Raw genomic sequence first — 27,870 nt, 5'->3', positions numbered from 1 at the left:
TCACAGCAGTAGCACATGAATTAGCAAAAACCTGGAAGAACCCGTGTGCTCCACGTGTGCTCCATGACAGGAGAATGAGTATATAAATGATGGAATATTATCTGGAATTGAAATAAATATACTGCAGCTACATGCAACACAGATTAATCTTAGGCATAAAATATATATTTTTTTAAACAACAGAAGATTATAAACAGTAAAATACCATTTTTGTAAAGTTCAAAAACAAAACTAAACACCACACTTCTTAGGAATAAATAATGTGGCAAAAAAAAAAAAAGATAAGAACTGAGCACTGTGCTTCCCTCTGGGAGGCAAGCGGGGCAGAGATGGGTTCAGAGAAGAGCATGTGGTAAAGTTTTACTTCTCAGGTTGGAGAATGGCTTCATAGCTGTTCTTTCTACAAATACTGTGTTACAACATTAAATATTAAATAAAAGAGAAGTTCATTACTTGGAGAGGCATCTCTTTCTGCTCTAATCATTTATGAGAAGAATCTCCTGAACTGAAATGAGCCTCCTTATAATTCCCTTCCACTATTCCTAGTAATATTGCTTTTTCCTGGAATGACTTTCTTCCTTTACATGGTATCCTTCAAATAGTATATGAAAGACTTGAGTTTCATTTTTCTAGTCTAAAAATGTCTTTTCTTAAACCCCTCCTAATGTGAAGTGGCTACCAATTTTACAAATAAGCAGCAGCCACCCCTCAGGATGGTTTCTAGTTCATCAGCATCACTGTAAAACAGGCCCTCCGAAATTGATCAAACACACTGGGACTGGCAGCCCAGCTCCAGGCAATATGCTGAGGACAAAGGGATATTGTAGGTAAAGATGAGGATAGTGGCAGTTTCTGTAGGGGTGGCGGAGTTAGTTGGAAACTGAGGAATTGAGGACAAAAGGGAACAGAGGCAGCTACTGTGGAGCAGGGGAAAGGGTGGGCAACCAAGCATCTCGACTACTCAGGGGCTGGGCTAAGTCAATTAGGACACATATAGTCACACACCTGGGGAAAATTCAGTCTGAGAAAGTGGGATGGGAACAGAACCTTAGAAATGCAAAGGAAAGGTAAAAGTATTGGACTTTTGCTCGTTTTCAGAAATTTACCTAAAACCTGACATGAAGAAATTGCAAATCTAGGGCACAGACAAATAGATCTTGCCTCCATTAGGAATCAGGATCTGGGGACAGTGAGACAAGAGGAAAACTCCGAGTACCCAAATGATCTGGGCATCGGGGACAGCCTAGCTTCCCCACGGGGGTGGGGTGGTGGATGGGGATGGGAATTGCCTTACTGTATTTTGTGTTGCTATAACAGAATATCTGAGACTGGGTAAATTATAAAGAACAGAAGCTTACGTAGCTTACAATTCTGTAGGCTAGGAACTTCAAGACTGGGCAACACATCTGGCAGCTTCTGGTAAGAGCCTTGTGCTGCATCAAAGCATGGCAGAGAATGGAAGGGGAACCTGGTGCATATGTAAAAGGCAAAATACAAGAGGCAACCTTGCTTCATAACAACCTGCTCTCGTGGGAACTGATCTGTTCCCATGAGAACTAATCCATTCCAGAGAGAACCCAGCCTCCAGAGAGAGATATTACTCCATCTAAAGGACCTAATCACATCTCAAATGCACCACCTACCAATACCACCATATTGGGGACCAAATCTTAACATAAGTTTTGGTGGAGCAAACCATATTCTAACCACAGCAGAGGTCAAGGGGCAGGCTATTAGACTGCACGGTGAAGGTGCTTAGCATTTTCAATGCTAGGTATAGAGGCTTAGACTGTCTTCTTTCCTTGAATCTAAGAACCCAATATTTGTAAAGAGCCACTGTGATTTTATGACAGATTTGGGGACAGAGCACACTATGCCACTGCTATAGCTTGAGTATCTGTCCCCTCCAAAACTCATGTTGAAATTTAAGCCCCAATGGGGCAGTATTGAGAGATCACTGGGTCATGAGGGCTCTGTCCTCATAAATGGATTAATTCATCCATTGATTATAATGGATTAAGAGATTATCATGGGAGTGGGACTGGTGGCTTTATAAGAAGAGGAAGAGAGACCGGAGCTAGCATGTGAGCACACTCAGCCCCCTCGCCATGTGAGGCCCTGCGCCACCGTGGGACTCTGCAGAGTCCCCACCAGTAGGAAGGCGCTCATCAGATATGGCCCCTTGACCTTGGACTTCTCAGCCTCCGTAACTGTAAAAAATAGATTCCTTTTCTTTAGAAATTATCCATTTTCAGGTATTCTCTTCTAAGGAACAGAGAACAAACTAATATAGCTATTAAATATAAATAGGTAAATAACAAGGGGATCCCACTTTCAGAGAATGATCAAAACATTAAAAAAAGAAAGTTGCATCTTAGAAAGGTTTAGGAAGGACAAGAATCATGCTTCCAGGAGAATGAGGCCACCTAGATATAATTCTGTGCTAATTTGGAGCAATGGAGAAGAAGTTACGCCGAAGGTCAAAATCTACAAGCACTGAGAAGAGAAACAATGACCTCTGGGTCCTTAGGCACCACAGCTCCACAAAGGTAGCCTAAAATTGAAGGAGATTTATAGGAAAACCCATCAGACTGTTGATCCATGTTAAGTTTATTATGTCTAAACACCTGAACTGCAACCAAGTTTGTACTCCTTCTATACCTGTGGTATTGATTTTAAGATAAATTTACAATAAATTCTACTTTGGCTTTGATGTTGTAGCTTGTCAAGACGTTCTGAATCTTGAATGAGCACCTCTGGTATTTGCTATCTCCGACAGCTGCATGGCACCTGCAAATCTGATAAGCATACATCTAATTCTTCCACCACAAGGAATTCATTGGCTATGCTATGATATAGTTCTGATAAAATACTTGTAGGTGTTAATAAGTCACTGATTATCCTCTACCTGAGACCTCTCTGGAATATATTTCATAATGTTAAAAAAATCCTTTCCTGAAATGCAGCAGGATAGAAAATTAGGCATAAACATGCAACCCTGTTATTTTTTCCTTGTGAGATTAAATGCCATTTATTTACAAAGACTTGGATTTTAGAGAATTAACTTCTTATCCTTAAGGCTAGGACTGCCCTTAAAATTAAAAAATAAAATAAAATAAAATAAAATAAACCTCCCTGGTGCCTTCATTAGTGACAAGAAGAGGCAAGCCCTTGTGAAGCTCAAAGCATTTACACGTCTCTTGCCTTTGGGCACGCTTTCCATTCTCCATGAGAATCACAAAATTTTAGATTCTTTAGAGACTATGTCTGTAAGTCCCTTAAGGGCACTGGATCCGTCTTCTGTGTCTGAAACTTGAATTAATTCAAAGCAGCTTAGTGCTTTCTTCCTATCTCATCTATCTTGGATTAGATTTTGGGTTTACTCTTGTTTTCTTGCATCTAGTTCAACAATGCATCTTCTTACAGAATAATTTAGTAAGAATACAGGCATTGAGAAGCTCTCTCCTTTTGCACCTTACATCACACTTGGAGCAGTGACCCCAGCCTTTCTTTGCTCCCGGTTGTTCTATAAGTAGATGGCAATTAAAAAAAAAATTGACATTTGTATTTGTGGTAAATTTCCACTCCAGATTTTACTTTTAAACAAATGACTACTGTGCAAGGCTCCCGGTCCTCTCGTGCAGTCACCCCCGCGTGTGTGTCCTCCCACGCCCTGTGTTCACGTCCCCCCGCCAGACCCTCCTTCCCCACCCCTGCACCACGCGCTCTCACTTTGGCAGCGGCGACCTCCGAAACCTCAGACTCCTCAAACTTGCAGAAACCCCTCCTGGCGGCACTGATGCTCCCCACGTATCCCACACTAAGTGGCGCCTCCCTTGGCCTGACCCTGCGGAACCCTCGGAAGCAGGATGCCCCTTCGCCGTCCCCTGCCTCCCGCCCTGACCCCTTCACCAGCCGTGTACTTGTCTGCGGGTTGCTGGGGCGCCAGGGCTGAGGCCACCCAGCAAGGGTGGGTGGAGAGAGGCCGCGCGCCTGGGATGAGGGGAGAGGGGCCGAGCCCCCGGAGCCGGAGCCTGCCTCTCCAGGAAGCCTCTCAGGCTCTACCCGCACCCCCTGCAATCCGCTTCCTCCTTGACACCAAGGTGATTTTCTTGAAGTGAAAATTTGATTCCCGCCTGAAAGCCTTTACTGGCTGCTGCTCCAGCAGCAGAAGACCCAACCCATATGCCGTGTTTTTCCCTGTCTAACTCCTCCTCAGCCTTTAGCTCCCAGCTCCTGGCCAGGCCTCCCCAGCAGTCTAGAGGTTGCTCCTCGCCTCTCGTGGGCTTTGCCTTCGGGCGGCAACACCCTAGTCAGGCTCTGTCTCAGTTCCTCTAGGAATTAAAGACCGCGGGCAATGGGATGTTGCCTGACTTATTCTTGGCTGTTTCTCGGATGCTGAGAATGCAGACTGGTAAATATTAAAACTCAGTAAGTCTTTTCTGACTGAAGGGCCTCTCTGTCCTATGTCCTCAATAAATGTTTTTCAGTGGAACAGATGAGTACTGCTGAGAGCTGACTGGCGAATGCTGCTTCTCTTTTTCCCAGACCTCCTTCCTCCTGCACTTCTCCTCCCCAGCCTCCCCAGTTCCCCCAGGCAGAGCCCTCCTGGCCCTGCCTGTGCACAGGGCTCTGCTCTAAGGCACCTCAGGCAGGGAGCAATCACTGAACTCCTAATCATTCCCAGTCCCCAAAATACATGGCCATAGATGGATTATGCTATCACGTGGTAGGGTATGCCCCTCTATGTTATTGGCCAATTCTACATAATTCCCAGAACAATTCTTTGTAGATTAATGGATGGGTAGTTAATTGGATCACAAATTTGCCACCTTAATAACTGAAATATATTATGCTGAAGAGTCACTCAGATTACTTATCCAGAATATCATTCATTATTCTTTTTTTTTTTTTTTTTAACAGTCTCACTCTGTTGCCCAGACTGGAGTGCAGTGGCGCCATCTCGGCTCACTGCAACCTCTGCCTCCCAGGTTCAAGTGATTCTCCTGCCTCAGCCTCCTGAGCAGCTGTGACTACAGGCATGTGCCACCGCGCCTGGCTAACTTTTGTATTTTTAGTATAGACAGGGTTTCACAATGTAGTCCAGGCTGGTCTCGAACTCCCAAGCTCAAGTGATCCACCTGCCTCAGCCTCCCAATGTGCTGGGATTACAGGCATGAGCCACTGTGCCAGCCAGAAGATCACTGATTATTCTACAGATAAAATCAAGTCCAAAAAAAAAAAGAAATGACCAAATAATATTACACATCTGGAGACATAATCAGAAGAAGAGTCACAAATAAAGGTGGTTAAGGTCCTTCTGTTTCTAATTCTATTCGTCCCGTCATTTAATTTCTTTCAGTGCTTTTTTTTTATTCTAGGTGCTAAGGATTCACAGATGAATACAATTTACATTTGTACCGGGGGTATATACAGTCTGAGGGGGAAAAACATCACCTCACGTAATACGGTTCTAGTATAATCAGAATTAGAGGGAAGGGAAAGAACGTATCTTCCAATGTACACATGGACAGTAAACAGAACAATGTTGACAACTTACAGCTAACTTAGTGTAAGGTACCTCACATTTTAATTTAAAAATCTTTAATATTAGAATGCATCATTGAAATTTAAGCCTTAAAATTAAGGACTTTGCAGACTAAACATCACAGAGATGCTAGGCATACTGGCAAAATATGGCATTGGGTTCAGTTTAATGAGACAACATAAAAATTCAGACCAAGAGAATAAATATTCAGAAGCAAAGGCTTTTTAGAAGTGAGACAGGCTTGAATGCCTATTCTACTACAGAGCTTGTTTCTTCATCTGGAAAATGGGGATAAAGTGCTTTCCTTATGGGGTGGTTATGAGGACTAAATGGCAGATTACCAGGCATATAATAAAGGGTAGCTATTTTTCAACACATGACTATATGCTAGGACTATGGTTTAATAGGCTGGCAAAAGAAAAGAGGGAATCAGGAAAAAAAGAAGCAATAAACGGTTTGTTACTAACAGAGGGTGAGTTCTGAAAAGCAGGAAGAGTTCAACTTATCCAGGATGTCATAAACGCCAACTATCACAACCCAAAGGACAAGATGACAATATTACTGTTCCTACCTGTCCAGTCTGATAATGTCTGGCAAATTGGTTAACTACTCGATAATCATTTGCAAAGTACTCCATCAGAATAGAAGGAACCTCAGCAAAATCAGTAGGGCACCTGGTCCCTAAAACAAGAAAAAAAAAAAAAAGTTGGCATGAATCAAATCAATATATTTATCTTACTTTTTATGTACTCTTTAAAACTTTTATTTGTACTTCTGATGAACTGTAAGTTTTAATTCATTAAATCAATATTTTTCTTCTATAAATTTATTGTACATATTTGCAAAAAAGTTTATTATAATCCTACATATTTTCCTTTATATCAAAATTAAAACAAAATATTTGCACAGCTGCTAAAACACCTTATAAAGCAATGGCTCACACCTTTTACAAACAAACCTGTCTTCAGCTATGCTGGCTATACATGAAACAAATTAAAACATTTCTAATATTAATATAGCGTTTGTATTTAATTCACTAAATTCCATTACCTAATACTTTTATCCTTCCTTTCTTTTACAAGTACTTTATTTTATCCATTTATTACTTTTTGTAACAAAGTCAATTCTCAGTGAGGAAAAGAAATATTTTAAACTGAAAATTACTTAAAGTAACAAATCCTGTAAGAAATTTAGATGACATTTAATGATTCTGTTCAGCCCACCTACAGTCTTTTCAATACCTTCTCCTTGTCCAAAATACTGTGTGTAAAGTTAGTTAACAAATGCTGGATGCCAACAATTCATTAGTGGTCTAATGCTGACCATATGTGATAGTGAGCTTAAGACTTAAGGATAAGACAATGAAGAGGGAAGTCTGTAATATCACAAAATATAGCCACATAGCAGCATAAAAACTACAAAGCAGAACTATGATTTTATACAGGGCAAAGTATATGAAAAATTAAAAGGACTTCATCATACTTCTTAAGCATGCTTTATTTTGTTTTCTGATTTTGAATACAAACAGAGACCATTCATTCACTTACTTATTAACTCTGTGGTAGGTATTAAGGAGATACCTTTTTATTCACACACACATAGCCACAAACTTAAATTCAATATAAAACACTGTAAAATGTAAAAAGGGACAAACTTGAAAGACAACTGAGATTATTCCCTGGTGAAAGCTGTTAGCAAGCATGGAAAAAAGCATGGAAGATCAGGCTGCACAACCATGGGGAAGGCAGGATGAGGCAATCTGAGATAAAGACCACAGGACACGGTAAAATGATCACATTTTCCAAATAAAAAGCCCCTTTCCCAATTTAAAAGAAAATGTATGTTTGTAAAGGATTGTAGTAAATAAAAGCCCTCCTCATGGCTCACCAGTGACGTGTTGGTAACGAGTACGTCCTAGCATTGAATGCATGGCATGTCCCATTTCATGGAAAAGATTTTCCATCATGCCAGGAGTTAGCAAAGTTGGAGAACTCCTTGAGGAACGGGGAAGATTCAGCATAAGAACTACAACTGGGAGTTGATAGTCTCCATCTTCCTTTAGTCTGCCTCCACGGATAGTGAAATGGCAATCCTTTAAGAATCAGAAAACATAAAAGGAAAAGAGTATTCGGTAATGTGAAGAGTAGAACAGTCTTAATGAATATAAAATTTCACCAAAAATGTGTGAGTGCAAACTTTAACTTAATTATATTCTTATTCTATCTATTTACATATATACACCTTTTCTTGACATTTTTTATTCTGCTAAAATTTTAATTTTTTAAAACATCAACAACACATTCAGTTTCTATGGATTAATTCATTACTTTGGTCCCAAAACATGCATTGAAATGATGCTGTGCCAGATGCTGGAAACAAAGTCAGCAAAGAGCTTAGGAAGGGACACTAACATTTATTCTGAGTCCCTACTATGTGTCAGATAATGAACTAGTAGGTACTTTCCATGTCTCTTGGCTGCTTTTTGTTTTTCTTTTTTTAAGATAGGGTCTTGCTCTGTTGCCTAGGCTGGACTGCAGTGTTGTGATCACGGTTCACCGCAGCCTGGACCTCCTGGGCTGAAGCCATCCTCCTGCTTTGGCCTACTGATTGGCTGGGACTACAGGTGTGCTCCACCACACCCAGCTAAATTTTTAGATTTTTTTTTTTGTACAGATGGAGTCTTACTATGTTGCCAGGGCTGGTCTTGAACTCCTGGGCTGAAGCGATCTGCCAGCCTCGGCCTCCTAAAGTTCTGGGATTACAGGCATGAGCCACCGCGCCCAGCCTCTCTTGACTTTTATCACTTGAACGAGATGGGATCTAAACTAGTGTAAAGCAAGGGATCCAGACCCAGAATAACTTACTCTGAAACAGGCACTACACTGAGACTCACATACACTGTATCACTTATTCTCCACAACAACCCTATGTAGCAGGTATCTCACTTTTCAGATGATAAAACTAAAACTAGTCTTAGGATTATTAAATAACATGTCCAAGGACACCTAGCTAGAATTGCCACACCTTGGATCTGAACCCAGGCTGACTATTAGGAGCCAGGGCTCCTAATCACTAAAGTTGAGTCTCCACCACCCACCCATTTAAGCAAAGAGGAAGAACACTGGCCTCAGAGTCTGGTGACCTGCACCCTGTTCCTACCTTTCACACCTACTAGCCAAATCATCTTGGAAAATAATTTGCTTCTGAAAGCCTCATCTCTAAATGCTTCCTTGTCAAATCCCATAGTAGCTGTCCAGAATTCATAAGCTCACATCTGTTAAAATCTGTGCTTTGGAAATTGTGAATCACTATTCAAACATAAGGTAGATTATTTCTGTTATAACTTATAACCTAAACTCTTGACATTTCCCATCAAGCTACATGAAACTGCTAAAGCCGACTGGCTGTCAAAGTCGGCCAACGCTAAAGAAAAGGAGATGAGCTGCCTCAAATCTTCCACATAAGGAGCTACTTGGTGGTTGGTAAGGTTTCCACATGGAATACCTTCTGCAGTTTTAGAATAGGTTCATTGTCAAGTAGGGAAAAGAGTTAAAAGTTGGGGATCTGCTCAGGATGTATGCCTTTAAGTCCTAGCACTTCTGGCCAAGTAGCTTAACCTCTATGGCTTCAGTTTCCTCATAATGTGAGTAACTAGTCAAAAGGGTGACGTGAACATTAAAAGGTTGATGTGTATAATGGACTCAGTGCACTGGTTGGCACAAATAAGGATTCATAAAATGTCAGTTGTCATTATTACTATAATTAATACCATGGCCCAGATAAAAGTGACAAATATAGACTGATGTAATTATTTCCATAAACTTTTTAATTTTAAAATTCTATCTTAATTTCAAATGTATATATTTGGTAACCATCATTAATAACTTTTAAATATCATGGAATTTAAAAAATGATACAAAGTTCACATCGATACAAATGAAATGCTGATCAGTTCTAGAGAGACCAGTTTATAAAGAAAGGATCACCTGATGTGGTTTGTCTGCTCACTGAAAAAAATCACAGTAAATGTACCCCAACAATCCTTCAGATTCATGAACGACAGCCTAGAAAAAAAAATTTAAATTTGGTGGTAAACGAGGCCATCTGATTCTCTAAAATCCCTAACACAAAAATCTGTATATTAAACATCCACAGCCACACATATAGACATTTTAATTACATTCTACACCCCACATTATCTCGAGATAGATTCTCTTTTCCCCGCATCCTCTTCTGCTCCACCTCTTGAATGATTTTAGTTTTGGAATTCTGTGTCCAGGAGAGGAAATCCTCCTCATGAGGACCTTTTGTCCTGACTGCCTATCCTCTACAATACCTTTACTAACCACCCACAAGAGCTGGGAAGAAGTGCTGGCTGGACAATTTTAGGAGCAAAATTATTTTTCCTTCAAATCCTGGAATGTCGTGATATATGCCCAAGCAAATTATAACCCTTGAATTTGAAAACACCACAATGCAGCTCCCAGCTTGAGTTAAAAATCAGCAATATTACTATCTATCCCCCCTCCAAGAGACATAGCTTATAGGAGAGACTCAACCACTACTCTCCATCTTGCCTTCTTTGTTCTTTCAGAATTTAATGATTCCATCAAAGAGAACCCCGATTTTGTGCTTTAAAATTACCTGCAAGTATATATTTATTGTTCATCAAACATCTATTAAGCACCTACTTGGTGCCAGGAACTCTTCCAGACATTGGGGATACAGAAGTGAACGCAACTGACAGTGCTGGACCCCAGTGGAGTGCACATTCTGCAGTTCTGGGGAAACTCTTCATCACCCGCATTTTGTCCTCTCAGTCTCCTCTTATAAATTTTCCTTTTTATTATATCTCAGAATTTTATCAATCTCTATCTTTTTTGGAAGTTTGTAATACAGATAGTGAAGTAAATCAATGCAGTGATGAACGTCCTCCCATCCTGACTCTCCTTTCAATCCCACCACCACACCTACTCTCCACTCACAAGACGTGGCCGAGGCAATGAGACTGTTTACATTTCCTAAAATATAGTGAAGAAAGCAGTGTGGTAAGCATGCTAGCAAAAATCAAACAACAAAACAATACAAAGCCTTAGTGACACACACAGGTCAACAAAGCCTCAAATCCTATGAGAAAAAATATAAAATATTCATGCCTCATATAAAGTGGGTCTTCACAGAAGAAAGATGATTTCCAGGCTTGAAGTTATTATCAAAGAAATTAAATAAATCAGAACACAGGACGTAAATTAATATCTGATGCAAATATAAGCCCCTACAACATGGGATGGGGGTTGGAAAGAAAAAAGGTCACGTATCCAATGGATTTCGGAATTAACCAAAACGGACACACAGCACTGAAGGTATACACAAAGTAAAGGACAATTTTCCTATAAATACAATTTGTGGTTATATGAAGGTGCATATATATTCAACCTTCTATCAAGTTCCAAAAAACTTTTTTAGAAAACTCTGCTGTTTTATGTTTGGGTCCTTTATACAGTGTCTTAAATCAGAAGTGCAATTTGGAGTTTTTTTGTGAAGCAGAAATAAGGCAGGGGACACACTCCATCAGGGCAAAGTTAATGTAAACCTGAAACTGCTGTTGACTCAACTGCCCAACCGAAAGGCAAATGCATGCAACTGCAGGCTGAGCAGGAGCTCACCAGTTTTCGGACATCTTCGCTCCACACCTCTCCTTTTGCAGGCTGCTCTGCATATAATGAAATCCCCAACAGTCTGTTAAGCAAAATATTCAGGCCTTCCATGCACGCTCCAAGAGAGAAAAACGGGCAATATAGGCTGGGCTCAATATTATACCTAAGAGAAGGAAGAGAGGTTCAACAGCACCTTTGTTTGTTTCAATTTCTGAAGGTAAATTCAATTAACTTTTCATTTAATACTTAAGATCACTGGCGCTAAAGAAGGATTCAAAACATAAAAGTGTATTTATATCATTTGAGGGGTTTTCAGACAGTTTGCTTCAGAATGACAGTCTGATTATTACTAGTGTTAGTCATAAGTCAGTAATTAAGGTAGATATATCATTCCCTAACCTTTGTCCCTTCCATGTTATTTACTCTTTCACTAACCCAATTAAGCACTGTCTCAATTGCTCACTGTATACATTCCTTATACATACTTGCAAAATATGATCAGTTTCAGTTATAATGGTAACTCTTACCTTATGAGTTATATTCTAGAAACTTGTGACTTATATACATAAATATTAAATGAATAAAAATCCTGAGGCACATTAAGTGAATTTAAAGTTCTCATCCAGTAAAATATTCATTTATGAAAAAACGTGCCTGCAATATAAATAATCAGATCTTAACTTATCTGTTTTATAGTTAGATATCTTAAGTTAAGGACAACATAACTAGTAAGGCGAATTATTCTTCACCCAAAAATAACTTTTTCTGTTCTATATATTCCAACATAAACCAAGGCAAATCCAAAATACGTGATCTGAATGTTTACATTTGAATCATTAAGTCAAGCCAAAATATACAGCCATAGCCAAAAATAATGGCTCTAGAATATCGTAGGTTCTCATTATATGTCTACTTTTTGGGATTACCAAAATACACATTTTTTTTTCAATTGGCTTTATTTGTGATTCTAGAACTGCACAACACTTCGTTCCATAAAATAAGAGTCCCCACAACAAAATTATATATAAAAATATACAAACATAGTTACTAATAAATGAATGAGTTTAGTAAGTGAACATAAATTGCACAACAAATGAGACTTTGGCTATGGACATCCACAAATTTACACCTTAATTTCTGACTGATTTTTCATTAAACAGAATCCTAGTGTTGAAAGAGACGTTTGTGATCCAGTGCCCTCGCTCCCTGGTTCGTTCACTCAAGCATGCTGTCAGCAAACCTGCAGGGTGCTGGAGGAGAAGAATGAAGAGCCTTTGTGTCTAAGCAGCTGGCACTGAAAGAGGCAGAGAAGTGAACCAACTACACTGTGTCCTGGGCCTGGAGCAGTGGGCACACAGCTGGCGCTCAATAGACAGTGCTGAAGTATGAATGAATGAGCACTGCACAATGGGAGGGCAAAGGACAGCATGATGACTTTACTTGTGGAGTGCAGAGTAGCACTAGGGAAAGCTTCTCGGATAGAAATCAAGAAAGAATCGGCCGGGTGCTGTGGCTCACACCTATAATCCCAGCACTTTGGGAGGCTGAGGTGGGTGGATCACGAGGTCAGGAGTTCAAGACCAGTCTGGCCAACGTGGTGAAACCCCGTCTCTACTAAAAGTACAAAAATTAGCCAGGTGTGGTGGCGGGTGCCTGTAATCCCAGCTACTCGGGAGGCTGAGGCAGAGAATTGCTTGAACCCAGGAGGCAGAGGTTGAGTGAGCCGCGATTGTGCCACTGCACTCCAGCCTGGGCGACAGAGCAAGACTCTCCATTTCAAAAAAAAACAAAAAACAAAAAACACGGAATCAGACTTTGCAAGGCAGGGCTGGGATGAGGAATGGAAAATGGGAATCATAATAGGAATTCTGGGCAGAAGCGACGGTGTAACTAAAGTATGATGGCATAAAATAGCCTGGTAACTTCTAGAAAGGATGTGGTTAAAGATGAAGCAGTTACCAATGCAGGGATAAATGCAGAAAGAATGGGAGCGGAGTCTGGAAAAGGCAGGCAGGGGCCAGAAAACAGAGCGCCTGGTCCACTAAGCTGAGGAACTGGGACCATGCACCATAGGCCATGGCCTCTAAGCTTCCTCACCAATGCACACTAAAATAACTTTTGAGTATTCAACCTTCTGTAAGTACATTCATAAAGTATATGCATGTGGTATTGTTTTATCACACTGCAAAAAGAAAAGCAGACATTTTTATAAGTTGAGATAAAGAAAAATAAATATACATACAATTTCTAATATTTTATGACTATACTCTCAATGAATTGCTTACAGATGCCATTTGGGAGACAGCTTCTGCAGGCCATAGGGGAGCATCTGATGTTTTCTGGAATGCTGCACAGTGGACAGCATGGAGGGTGGAATGCAGGAGGCAGGGAGGGCTGAGAGGAGGACAGACTTCCAGGCTTCAGAGGGTGAACTCTGACAGAGGGCAGTGGGGTCAGGGATGAATGTGTTTTTCCTTTGAGATGCAAACGTCTCAGGACTGTGTGAGTGATTGGATTTGGAGGGTGATGAGAAAGACAGAACAATCTAGAATAACACTCAGGTTTCTGGCTTGGACAAATAAGTGGATGGTAGAGTCACTGAATCAGCCAGCACAACGAACACAAAAAAAGGAAGGGGAATCTGGGTGTGTTTGTGGGAGAAGAGAGGAGGGTGAGGTGCAATGATGGGAGGAGGATGGAGGGCTCACAGAAAATAAACTCCATTTTGGAGACACCAACTGTGAAATGCCCATGAGATGCCAGACACTCAGGACGCAAAGCTAAGGAGAACAAGGAGACTTCACTGTCTGGATATTAGAGCCAGAGAGGGAGACACGGCCATTAGGGAAGGGCAATGCAGCCAGAGAAGAGGGTAAAGGGCAGACCCCTGAACTACCAGAGGGAGGGTTGGGAAGGAAGACACAGAACAGTTCAGAGGTACTGAAGAACTGAGAGAAAGGAGTACATGGAAAGTGGGGAGAAAATAAATTATAAAAGGAAGTGGTCCAGGCTTGAGGTTTCCACTCCTGCACATGAGGAGGTTGAAAGTCACCACTCCATCCTAACAAGCAGGAAGCTGAACAAGCTGAAAATCAAGAATCTTCTTAGATTTAGCAGAGAATCAAGGCCACAGAGCAAAGTGCTGCCCCCAAAACTGGAAAGACAGGCAGGCAGCCATAGAGAATCACAACTTACCAGAGCAGAAACTTCCCACAGAACCTACTACCAAGGCAAGAAAGTTTAAACTATAATTGGTTATAAAAAGCAATTCATTTTTTTGTTGCCAGATAATAAAAACACAAAAATAAAGGAGAATAAAAAGAAACTTTACATATTAAAATTGTACCCTTCTTAAGATTATAATGAACATATGACATTTACTTTTATGGAAAAGAAACACAGTAAAGCTAATAACACAGCTTATTTTACTAAACTATAACCTAAAAATATTTACTGACTTATCCAATGACCATGACAATCACGTGTTAGGCAAAATTCAAGGAAACAATTTATCTTGGAAAAAAAATTTAAGTATAGAATGTAAGTTTATATAATATTACGATATTACCCTAAAATGACAGGGAACAAATGAATTTCTAAACTGCCTGTTTTAAAATAAAAACACCTCAAAAATAGTAACAATGGGCAAAAAGTATACTGTCTTGTCCCCTGGCTCACTATGCCCACCCCCAGAAGTAAATATCTTCTGTATCCTTCCAGGCATTTTCTATGCACACTCTTAGAAGTTTATGCATGTAAACTTCATGTATATATAAACCTACTTTGGCACAAATAGAATCATACCATTCACACTATCTTGCAATTTCATTTAACATAAAAATGAAAAATATCAATACATATCATGTATTTTTACATGATATGTATTTTTACACATATTTTTTCATAAAAATATAACTTGGAATACTTTCCAGTTTAGTATATAAAGCCCTAGGCTGTTTTCTTTCATGGGTGTAGTCACCCACAGCAAACACATAACAAAGCTTATTTCATGCATCTCCTGTTGTGTTGTACATGAGCAGAGGAGGCAAGGCCAATGAGAGCCTGAAGCATCAATGGGGGAAGTATCCGACCACTGACATAGTTTGGAATTTCCCACACATGGGGATATTAAAGGATCCCAGACTTTTCATCAGTTTTATTATTGATTTTAACTTCTTTACAGAAAATGCAACCGGTTAGGCCACACCCAGAGCTCACTTCCCTGCCTTGGTCTGCCTCTGTTCCTTTTAACTGACAGTAAGCTGCTGTTAGTTTATCTGTTAAAATGATGCCATAGTGAAATGTCCTTGTCACACCCACACAAGCCTATCCATAAGATAAACCGAAGAAATGACACTGCTGCAAAGAGTACAAGATCTTAAATTTTTTGATAGGTATTTCCAAATTATCCTCCAAAAAAAAGCTGTTCTAACTTACATTCCTACCTGCAGTGTATGAAAATACCTAGTGCCCTCACTCTCGCCAATGTAATTCTGTTATGTTTCTTTTAATGCTTCATTTATTTTCCTTCTTTGGCTATGTGTACTGCATTTCCTTTTTCTTTCTAATAATTTGATATATTAGTGATATTTATAGTCTATATTTTAGCTTCTCTGGTGGTTTCTCTATTGTTTTTAATTTTTTTTTTTTTTTGAGACAGAGTCTCGCTCTATCACCCAGGCAAGAGTGCAGTGGCATGATCTCAGCTCACTGTAAGCTCCACCTACTGGGTTCAAGCGGTTCTCCTGCCTCTTAATTTTGATACTTTTGGTAGATACGGGCCTCTATTGGTTTTAAAATAAACATTTATTTACTGGTTTAGCAATTTTAGATAGTATTTACTGATTCCCCTCCTCCTGCCTTGCCCTCCTGATCTGTCTTGTTGTTATATATAGATATAGATATATTGATGCTCTTTTTCTTAATTTTGCTAGGCACCAGAGAGGAGAAGAATAGAGATATGCCCTTTATTTTGCCAACATTTACTGGATCTCCCCAGAATGCATACAATGGGGGAATAGCCGCTATTAGTAGTAAGAAAGAAGAGGAGAGAAATGACAAAATCCTGTGCTTTAGAAAGATTATTCTGGCAGTGACATGTAGGTCAGCTTAAAATGCAAAGATTCATGATTATTATAGCAAGAGAAAGTTCAATATAGTTTGTGTATCTCTTATCCAAAATGCTTGGGATATGTTTTGGATTTTGGATTTTTTTTGTATTTTGGAAAATTTGCATATACATAATGAGATATTCTGGGGATGTGACCTATGTCTAAACACAAAATTTATTTGTTTCATATACACCTTATATACATAGCTTGAAGGTAATTTTACAAAATATATTAAATAATTTTGTGCATGAAACAAAATTTTAACTGTATTTTCACCACAATCTGTCACATGAGATCCACTTGTGGTGTCATGTTGGCACTCAAAAAGTTTTGGATTTTGAAGCATTTCAGATTAGAAATGCTTGACCTATATTGCAAATATGTTGTCCATTTTTCCCTAAATTTAATCTACAAACAGAAAACTATCACTACCAAATGATGATGATGATGATGATGGTAACTGACATTTGGTGAGTACTCACTATGACAGTGGGCTAAGCCCTTTATACATATCTCATTAAGCAGCAAAAATGATCCTTTAAGGTAATACCATCACCCCTATGTTACAATGGAGAAAACAGGTTTACAAGACAGTAAGTAACCTTCCCAAGGCTATGACAACAACCAAGTAGAAGGCCTGAGACCATCCTTTATAACTGCATGATAACAGCATGGAAGTTGAAAAAAAATCATCAGGAGGGCACATCTTTGTTTAGGCTGAGGTACTGAAGTTTTTCACAAATATCTGTTACAAGTTAAAGCAAGTACTAAAGGAAGCACAGTAATTGTACCATTCATTCTTACATACATTTCCCAAAATGCTTTCAAGAGTGAGGAGCTACTGGTCACAGTGAGAACACTACATCCCTGCATTGACTCCTACGGCAGCCTAACAGTGAACAAAGATTGAGAACGACCAATTTAGAGAAGTAAAAAGAGAAATGAGTGTGGTGATAAAAAAGGAGATAACAGGAAGTCTGAGGGTATATGTTGAAGAAAGAATTTTAAGAAACTGGACATGGTCAGCACTGTCAAAAACTGCAGACATTAGGATCTCAAATCCAAGCAAAAAAAACAAAAAACACCCAAACAGAAAACTGCAGACATCAGGGATGTTGAGCAGTAAAACAAATTACTGAATTTCATGCTGGCAGGTGGCTGATAACCTGGAAACACTAGCTGGGTAGACTGACAGGCCTATAAACCAGACTGTAGCTATTAGAAAGAGGACGCAGCAGCAGAGAGTAGGACTGGGGGAAGTTCGGCAGGAAAAAAATGAGATAGTACCACAGTCTCTCCAACAGTCACAGAAGGATAATTATGTGTGTTGTAAGATAAGAGATATCTTAGCAGGTCTGCAGGCAAAGGGTTTGAAACTAATACAAAGGAAGAGATGGTGATTATGATAAAGTTAGAATAATTGGTGAAGCAAGATCTATAGTGGTTTGAGATAATATTATCTTATATTGTCTTGGTGCTTCACAATTTGCAAAGTACTTTCACATCAAGAATCAAGAATCTCCTTATTCCTTACATGATTCTGTGAGACAGGTGGAGCAAGAATTATTATCAGAATTATTGTTCGTTTTACCTGAGGAAACTCAGACTCAGAGGCTTGTGACAGTCTAAGGCAATCTGGAATACACGAGAGCCCTGGGTTTGAAAATACTATTTCTCATTGGTTCCATGCTTTGAGCAAGTTACTTAGGTTTCTGAAGCCTCAGTTTCCTCACCAGGAAAGTGGAAATACTTTCCACGCTCCATTAACAATTACAGAAACGCATGCAATGAACCTGGGATGGTTCCTGGAGAAAAGCAGGCCCACAGTAAATTATAGCCACTATTATTGCTGTTAGACAGAGACAGGGACAGGGACAGGACTAAACCCAGTGGTTTCTACTCCTATTCCAGTTCCCTTCTTCTACTCCTATTCCAGTTCCCTTCTATTCCCCAAAGCTGACCTTACCTCTAAAAAGAAATGCAACACTGTGTCAAGAAGCTGTGTAGATGCAGTAAACTTTCATTAATCGCCTGCCATGTGCCTGCATGACAACTCCTCAGTGTGGAAAGATGAACACACTGTAACAATAATGACAACCAATCCAAATGATCAGGGGCAGAGGAGCAGTGTAAACATGGCATTGGCTCAAAGATGAGGCTGTGGTCAGTTTCACCTGGCAGAGGGGAGAAGCTGGGAATGGGAGGAACAGAGAGAACTACAAAGAAGAGGCAGCATCTGGAGCACACCTGGAAAGATGAGGCTCCTGGAAGAGAGGGAGGGCACTCAAAGGGGAAGAAAGAGGGCAGCAAAGGCCCAAGGGGATTCAAGCAAATGGGGCAGACAAGCTCAAGCAAGCACTAGTGCCTTAGTCCTTACTCAGCTGCCTCAGCCATCCAGAGCGAGACTACATGCCCCTCCACACGCTCAGTGACTCTCAACAAATGCAGGCTACTTCCCTCCTGAAGAAGAGCCAGAAGGAGAGAGGTCCAGAGAGGGTGGAAGAGATTCAAAAAGCTACAAGGTGTTTTCCGCAGCTCCAACCCACATCTGAGGGGCCCCAAGGAGCAGTCCCACATGACCAGCCAGTCAGGAGGGTGTGACTGCTGTGCTCTCAGCTCACGTCTTCAACACGGAGTGAAAAAACATGCACAGAGGGTGTTTGGGTGGTCACAGGCCCCAGCACAGCCCTCCATGCCAGGCTCATCATGTGGTTCCGCCTGCCTCCGCAGAGCACTCCGAGGCTGAGGCCGGCCTGTGAACAACTGACTGCACCATCTCCATCCACAGCTTCCTTATCTGCATAGATGCTACAAATAACATTTTCCTCTCTCATCTAGAGACCCTAGACAGTGGGAAAGCACCACGGGCAGCACATAGGACCTCACAGCACAGCAGAGCCACAACCAGCAGAGACAGAGCTTAGGTGCATTTTGAGGACTTGGCTTCAGTGCCATCCCTGTCACCACCTCAGACTCTTCTACAGTTTTACAAGAATTTTATGACTATTTTTTGTAAAGAATTCCATGGATCTGGACCCAGAAGTAAGGGATCTCTAGAACCCTTTGATTCCTCTGAAGAAAGAAAGAGGAAGAAAATTATGTTATCCACTACAGGTGACCGAATAAGTCCAATAAACGCTCTGCTATTCTGGTTTATAATACGTTACATGTGAGTTTACAAATTTTCAGCAAAGAACCAGAACATACCACTATCAACATGACACAATGGTATAAATATAATTAGGTCTTTTAAATTAAGAACAATATAATTTAGTAATGTATCAAAATCTTCATCTAATCTTCATCCAACACTAATTATGATTGAAATGAGCATAGAAATACCAGTCAAGAAGAGACTTTCAACTGAAGAATTCATCATTGTAAACTGAATTTTAAAAAAGTCAATGGATCACTGTATTTATGAAGCACACTCTATGAGTCAGACTTATATTTCAACCTCTGACACACCTGGAATTAAGGTAAAGAAAGAACTTGGATATTACGTCCAAACACCATGGCCTCAAACTTAGTGAAAATATAAAACACAATCAAATACAGTCAGAGAATCCAGGTTGAAACTGCAGGTAAACATAGCTTCAGTCTTACCTTATTCTATTCAGTGAGTGACAGCAAATGTGACAGAGAACATGTGCACCAAATGGCAAATGTCCAGAGGCTCGTTACAGAATGAACAAGATGGCGTGCCAGAGGGCACGTGTGGGCAAGGAAAAAATGGTCACTTGTAAAGAACACGGCATGTGACAGTACTGTCAGAGAAACTATTTTTAACTTTATCGAAAGCAAATGAAACTGTATTTTTGGCATCAGGAATGACTAAGTATAATTCTCATGTTATAGCTGGGTGACATTTTGAAATGCTGCCTTGAAAACCACAGGGAGAGCTACTGTTTTATTTGGTTACATAGAGAAGGTAGCAGTAAAGGAACTGAATGATACTGGAAACCTGTTTGCCCTTCAGGTAACTATATAGAACTGAAAAGACCTTTCCCCCTCTTCTATAAAGAATCCACCATTGCTAATTTGGCTCTGTCTTGACTTCTGAAGCTAGTGGCAAGAAAATTGCTCCAGTCAAACTTCCTGGCAACCAGGAAATAATTTTCATTAATGGTGCAGATCAGCAACACAGTTCACTGAAAACTAAGAAATCAAAGCTAAAGAAAGACGGTACAATTCCATCATTATCCTAGGGATTAGGCAAGTAAACCAGTAGGCCTGACTTTAGGGAGAGAAGATGACACCACACCGATGTGCCGCTAGATGACAGAACTCTCGCCATAGAGGCTGGGGCCAAATCTCACTACAGCAAGGAGACCTCTATTGCAATGGGCTCTCATTCAGCCTAAGCTGTATCAAAATGTGAAATCAAACAGCCATGTCTAAAATTGAACAGTAGGAAAGAATAACCAAAAATAACACCTATGTGCTGCATCTTGCTTTAGGAAGAACAGAATGGGAGATGTGGAAATGTCGTGAGAGAGGATCCAGGTTAGCCCTGGGACAGGGAGGAATGAAAACCTAGTGAGAAGGAACAAGTGGCAGCAGCGAAAGGGGAATAGGCAGAGATTTTCTCCCCCAGAGCCTTGTGGAAAACGATGAAAGGAAAGTGGCCGGACAGCCATTTGCTTTGCCTAAGGAGCTTTTCCAACCCTCTTTGAATGATTGAGTCCAGCAACAGACCCTATTCTCAGACCTCTCCCCAGGTTGCAGATGCTCCTGGCTCACAACTGGAGAAATCACCACCCCTTTTCTGTCCTGCAGGGATGCAGCAAGTGGTTCAAACTCAACTGGGAATAATAAACACAGGTATTTTGAGTCTCACTCAACAAGCTCCTAAAAGACTGACTTTTCAGTGCAATTGGCCAAGTTATGACAGATTTGGCATCCTTCCAAAATGACTGTAATGGACTGAAACACAATGAATCAATGGAATTCCATTAGTTTATAATGACGCTTTACAAAGAGAAAGCCAGATAATACTCATCTGTCACTAGTTCAGAAAACTATTACAATAAATCCTTATTTTGAGAATTGGTAATTAAAAAGAATGACTGACTCAGATGAAGACTATCAATGGGTGTTAAAGCCACTGGGTAAATGACTGAGGGAAAATTGGATGTTTCCATGTTGCCAGGAACACCACACAGATCCCTTTCTAGCTGAGAGGGAAACCCTCACCACAGACTGCAGAGATCCTATCAGCATCAATCTACCTAGGGGTCCATCTTCACATCACCCTCAGTGGGCAACTGATATTTCATGTCTTTTTTTTTTTCTTTTTTTTTTTAAGAGATGGAGTCTCACTCTGTCGCCCAGGCTGGAGTACAGTGGCGTGATCATAACTTGCTGCAGCCTTGAACTCCGGGATTCGAGTGATCCTCCCACCTCAGCATCCAAGTCACTAGGATTACAGACATGTGTCACCATGCTCAGCTATTTCACGTCTTTTGATGTGATGTGACACAAAGTATACAACATCACCTATGGGTGTCCATGCCAAAAATGGGAAATGTTTAACAGTGAGTTGTTATATGTAACATCCAGCTTCCAGGAATGATAGGAAGAGAGGAACTAGTGAAATGATGCCACAAGGAAGCACACAGATAAATCCACAAAGTTAGAAATTCTGTAGGACAAATGGCCTGGTCTCTTCAACAACTGTTGCTGATAATATGACAAAAAAGAGAGTAAGAAGAGCATGAGGCATGGGGAATTGCTCTAAAGTAAGAGACAGGAGACAGAAAAGCCAAGAGAATGTGGAGGCTTTGTTGGAGTCCTAATTCTAACAAGCTAACGGGGAAGAAAGCTGATTTGATACTACCAAGGAAATACGAATATAGACTAGATATTAAATGATGCCAACAAATTGCTATTAAATTTTTATTAGGTAATAATGATACAAGAGTTATGTAAGAAGATGTTCATGTTTTTCAGAAGTACATAATAAACGTGTAAGACTGAGATGACATGAGGGCTAGGATTTCCTTTAAAGTAGTCACAAGCCAGGTAACAACACTTCTGTCAGCAATGAACCACATATGCTACGGTGGGTGGTCCCTTGAGATGATAATGGAGCTGAAAAATTTCTATCACCTAGTAACATTGTAGCTGTCATAATGTCAGAGTACAAGGCATTACTCACATGTTTGTGGTGATGCTGGTGTAAACAAAACTACTGTGCCCTCAGTCATATGAAAGCCTAACACATACAATTAGGTACAGTACACAACACTTAATAAATGACTGTATTACTGATTCATGTATTTACTATACTATACTTTCTATCACTATTTTGGTGTACTCATTCTAAGTTAACTGTCAAACAGCCTCAGGCCGGTCCTTCAGGAGGGATTCCAGAAGAAGGCATTGTTATCACAGGGGATGGCAGCTCCATGCCTGTTATTTCCCTTGCAGACCTTCTAGTAGGACAAGATGTGGAGGTGGAAGACAGTGATGCTGACGATTCTGACCCTGTGTAAGCCTTGGCTAATGTGTATGTTTGTGTCTTGGTTTATAACAAAAAAATTTAAAAAGTACAAAAAAAGTTTTTAATAGAAAAAAGTTTATAGAATAAGGATTAAAAAAAGAGAAAATATTGTTGTTCACCTATACAATGTGCTTGTGTTTCAAGCTACATATTATTACAAAAGTATCAAAGTTTTTAAAAACTAAAAAGTTTATAAGGTAAAAAAAGTTAAGGAAGCAAAAGTTAATTTATTATTGAAGAAAGAACCATATCTTTCTATAAATTTAGTGTAGCCTACGTGTACAGTGTCTATAAAGTCAATAATGGTGTATGGTAATGTCCTAGGCCTTCACATTCACCACCACTCACTCACAGACTCACCCAGAGCAACTTCCAGTCCTGCAAGCTCCATTTGTGGTAAGAGCCCTATACAGGTGTACCATTTTTTATCTTTTATACCTATTTTCGCCATACCTTTTCCATGTTTAGATGCATATATACTTATCATTGTGTTGCAGCTGCCTACAGTATTCAGTATAGTAACATTCTGTGCAGGCTTGTAGCCTAGGAGCGACAGGCTATACCAGAGAGCATAGGCATGTGTGTAGGCTATACCCTTAGGTCTGTGTAAGTGCACTCCAAGATCATACAATGACAAAATTGCCTAACAATGCTTTTTTTTTTTTCTGAGACAAAGTCTCACTCTCTTGCCCAAACTGGAGTGCAGTGCCATGATCTCGACTTACTGCAACCTCCACCTCCCAGGTTCAAGCAATTCTCCTGCCTCAGCCTCCCAAGTAGTTGGGACTACAGGCACATGCCGCCATGCCCAGCTAATTTTTTGTTGTTGTATTTTTAGTAGAGACAGGGTTTCACTATGTTGGCCAGGCTGGTCTTGAACTCCTGACCTTGTGATCCACCTGCCTCAGCCTCCCAAACTGCTGGGATTACAGGCATGGGCCACTGTGCCCAGCCCATGATGCATTGCTCAGAATGTATCCCTGTCATTAAGTGACACATGACTGTACATTAGTAGTGAGAAAAGAGAAAGAAGAAAAGCAGGGAGGGAAGGAAGAAGGAAAAGAAGAGCAAAGAAAGAAGAAAACTTAAAAAAGAGCCAAATGAAGCAAACATAGAAAAATCTTGGTAATTGGCCGGGCGTGGTGGCTCATGCCTGTAATCCCAGCACTTTGGGAGGCCGAGGTGGGCGGATCACGAGTTCAGCAGATCAAGATCATCCTGGCTAACACGGTGAAACCCTGTCTCTACTAAAAATACAAAAAATTAGCCGGGCTAATTTTTTTTTTTTTGGTAGAATCTGGGAGATCAATATACAGAGGTTACTTATATTGCTCTACTTCTGTTTTTTTAATTCATTTTTTTCTTAAACAATTTTTTCTTTGTTCTTTTCTTTTGACCGAGCCATCCATTTCCTATCTATTTCTGTTTATTTTGAAAGTTTTCATAATAAAGGTTAATTTTTAAAAATTTAAAACCACCAAGATCACTAATCCTATACTAACAAAGCATGCGATTTCTCACATCAAAAAAAAAAGTCCTTCTGTGAGAGCCCATTTTTTGAATAGTTTAAAACACAAAACATCTGTATTTCATTATGTGAATGCTCTTGAGATTTTAAAAATATATCTTAGCAAGGAATAGACAATACTGAATTCCCTTTCCCAACGATATCTTAATTTAAAAATAGCACCAAAATTGGCAGGATGTGGTGGCTCATGCCTGTAATCCCAGCACTTTGGGAGGCTGAGGCAGGCGGATCACTTGAGGCTAGGAATTTGAGATCAGCCTGGCCAAAATGGTGAAACTCTGTCTCTACTTAAAATACAAAAATTAGCTGGGTGTGGTGGTGCATGCCTGTAATCCCTGCTACTCGGGAGGCTGAGGCAGGAGAATCACTTGAACCCAGGAGGCAGAGGTTGCAGTGAGCTGAGATCACGTCACTGCACTCCAGCCTGGGCAACAGAGGAAGATTCTGTCTCAAAAAAAAGAAAAAAAGAAAATAAACAAACAAACAAACAAAAATAGCACCAAAATAAATGAAATACTGAAACTCATTACTTACAGAAAAGAAATAGTGTTTCCAAAGCATCAAAAACAAAACCCAAACACTGGAAGGATACATTAAACAACTTAAAAGTGATGACTTCTGGGACAGAGGTAGAGATGAGTATTCTCAATTAATACTTCTTAACATTGTTGATTTTTTGAGCCATGTGAATGAATTGCCTAATCAAAAATAAAATTTAATTTCAAATAAAATAATTTATTTTCATATCTGAAAGAAGTAATGTTACTCTTCCATGAAGAATCTTACACTAAAGCTTTTAAAAAGAAAAATGAGCGGCTCTTTAAGACTTGCTGACAGTCACTTACACTACTACAGTATTTTTCAGGATCAACCTTTGGCACTTTTAAAACACGTTAATTTCTCCTCCTGCTTCTAAACAGGTTCTTACTTTTCTTTAGACGAACATTAAAAACTCGAAATAAATCTGAGGTATTTAACATAAAAGCAAAAGACTCCCTGAGGTTAACTTGAAAAAAAAAGCTCAAATCAAGGAAAGCCCCTTCTATATTTCATTTTGTGTCAAGCCACACATTTAAGTCTTTACTTGAAAGGTGATGAATTTAACAAGCATTTAGAAATCTTCACTTTGTTCCACTCCTCTAACCCCAAACCCAACCTATGATATTTTTCCTTTCTTTTCTCATCCATTACCTGTGCAGCAGCCTCCTCTTGTCAATCAAGATTACTGAGGCCTCAAACCAAAACTCAGTAGCCTGTTAAGCTACTTAAAATAGATTTTTAAAACCCGATTCTTATAGCCCCTTCTGATGCATTTCTGCATCTTTTCCTGGTTCTTTTACTGAGTTAATAGCCAAATAAATAAATTAGTATTAAAACTTTAAAATAAGCTAAAGCCCCACATGGATATCTGGCAGACTACATTGTGTTCCCAGCATACCTGGTGATTTCAAGGACTTAGCAAGCAGGTGGAAGACTCCATCAACGAGTGAGCACTGCAAACATGTCATGCAAAAACATGGCATTCTCTTTCTAAAAAAAACCTCATCACTGGATTGCTTTTCATGGTTACTGGTCTAGATACAAGCTTGAATAGGGGCTATGAATTAATATGTATTTACTGAGGGTCCAGAATGTTTGTCCTTGTAGAGCTTTAAAATATGGTTGACAAGACACATTTAACACCCAGAACATATTAGCAGGTCTACTGTGTAGCACACAGGCTGTTAGCACAGCAGGGCCAGGAGCTACACAAGGCTAGTGCAGACTCAGCGGCTTCATGGACACCTGGCAAGATGTCACAGATGTGTAAGACAAAGCAGGGATGCAATGGGAACCCACTGCTCCCCTGACAGAGGTTCTGCCTTTGAGACAGAAAGGGGTTTGGCTGGGATAAACTGTGGAGGAGAGGGGTGGAAGAAAAATCAGAACAAATAAATGTGAGTAGAGATGTTTCTTTCTGTAAAACAAAAGTAGGTTGTGATCAGATCCTACAGTGCGCCCAGAGCCAGGCTTGTGGGCTGTTGGCAGCTATATTTATACCCACTGTTATTTAAATGCAAATTAAGGAGTGGGTTAATGCAAATTGGGGGTAGATTATTCAGAACTTTCTAGGAAGGGGGTGCTAACTTCTGGGTCATTGGCCTTGGCACTTGTAAACTGTCAAGGCGCTGGTGGGAGTGTCTTATGCTAATGAGTAGTGAGGGCAGCCAGAAATCCCTTTCCTTGCCAGCTGCTGGTCTGGGCTGGTTTCTTTACTTCATCCTGTCTGGACCAGATCCTGTTTTGGTCAGGAGGTTGTGACCAGAAAACAAGTCCTGCTGATCTCCTACCTCGGAACCACCATTTGGGCATGCTATATTTACAGAGTACAGTTAAGTGAAAAAACTATCACTTATATTTAAGGCCAAGGCATTAATGAAAATAATCAGGTATCGGGGACATGATATGAAAGGAATACCTGATAAAAATGAGAGTAGCAAAAATTAGAATATTTATTAAATTAGAATATTTAATATTCTAACTATTTAGAATTAAAATTAGAATTCTAAAAATTAGAATATTTAATATTAAGTATATTTAATTTACATTACTCTCCAATGTCAAAAATCAAATGCTTTACATAAACATGGAAAGTACAAATAAATTTTATTACTGATTTATGCTACATCTTTAACAGGTGAAACGACCAAGCCAAATCTTTCTTTGACAGAATTTTAAAAGAGACATTTTATTTTTTAATGCAACTATAGGGAGCAGGGTTTCAAGTTCTGCAACCAGAAAACAATTTTGTAAAACAAATATATTCTAAACCCTCGTTGTTTACCATAACCAAATTATTATAGATTTTGAATAACAGTTTATGTGTTTTCACTAAAAAGAAGACTGATGCTGAATTTGAGACACATTTTGAAAAAAATGGTACCTAACCAACCTGGGCAACACAGCAAGAACCTATATCTCTACAAAAAAATTTAAAAATCAGCTGGGTGTTGTGGTACGCACCTGTAGTGCCAGCTACTTGGGAGGCTGAGGCAGGAGGGCTGCTGGAACCTAGGAGGTTAAGGCTACAGTGAGCCATGATTGCGCCACTGTACTTTGGCCTGGGCGACAAAGTGAGACCCTGTCTCTAAAAAGAGTTGTTTAATGAAAAATAAAAATAAAAAATAGAATCTAACCAAATATTCTTAACTAAAGGTTAGGACACAATTATGCCTTGTAAGTAAAAATGGTTTTGGCAACAGTGATAGATGGAGCCCAAAGAGAGGAAAATAAATGAAAATTAAGTGAGTAAGTGCTTCAACACACTAATTGATCTTAGGCTACTTCATCCTGCTGGTATAGAAAAGAACATAGAAAGTTATTGTTTTCTGTTTTTATGACAAATGCCGAAATAAATAATTAAGCAAATACGTCTTATTTTGGAGAAGTACCTACTATGCTTTACTTGATGCTTCAATAATGCATAGTAATAAAAATATTTTAAAGCTTAATACCAAATAAATATACATATCATCACAGTA

At 39.7% G+C, this 27,870-nt stretch overlaps 2 protein-coding genes and 1 long non-coding RNA gene across 3 annotated transcripts in view; all 3 read right to left on the bottom strand.

The window, feature by feature from the left end:
- LOC129011217 (phosphatidylinositol 3,4,5-trisphosphate 3-phosphatase TPTE2-like) overlaps positions 1–27,870 on the bottom strand; it is a 716,449-nt gene that overhangs the window by 285,265 nt on the left and 403,314 nt on the right. The gene's annotated exons all lie outside the window — the stretch shown is intronic.
- The window catches only part of LOC134738007 (mitochondrial intermediate peptidase-like), a 163,218-nt gene that overhangs the window by 103,828 nt on the left and 31,520 nt on the right, over positions 1–27,870 (bottom strand). The window contains 4 exon segments of the mRNA XM_063650642.1: positions 6,120–6,229; positions 7,436–7,640; positions 9,535–9,612; positions 11,215–11,368. Coding sequence (XP_063506712.1) covers positions 6,120–6,229; positions 7,436–7,640; positions 9,535–9,612; positions 11,215–11,368 — 547 coding nt within the window.
- On the bottom strand, positions 15,962–25,831 carry LOC134738011 (uncharacterized). Its single transcript, XR_010123488.1, has 2 exons — positions 25,788–25,831; positions 15,962–25,047 (listed from the first exon to the last, which is right to left on the bottom strand). It is a non-coding gene; the product is annotated as an uncharacterized LOC134738011 (long non-coding RNA).

This window comes from Pongo pygmaeus, chromosome 14 (genome assembly GCF_028885625.2).
Source record: "Pongo pygmaeus isolate AG05252 chromosome 14, NHGRI_mPonPyg2-v2.0_pri, whole genome shotgun sequence".
Classification (NCBI taxonomy): Eukaryota; Metazoa; Chordata; class Mammalia; order Primates; family Hominidae; genus Pongo; species Pongo pygmaeus.
This window is presented reverse-complemented; position numbering and strand designations above follow the sequence as displayed.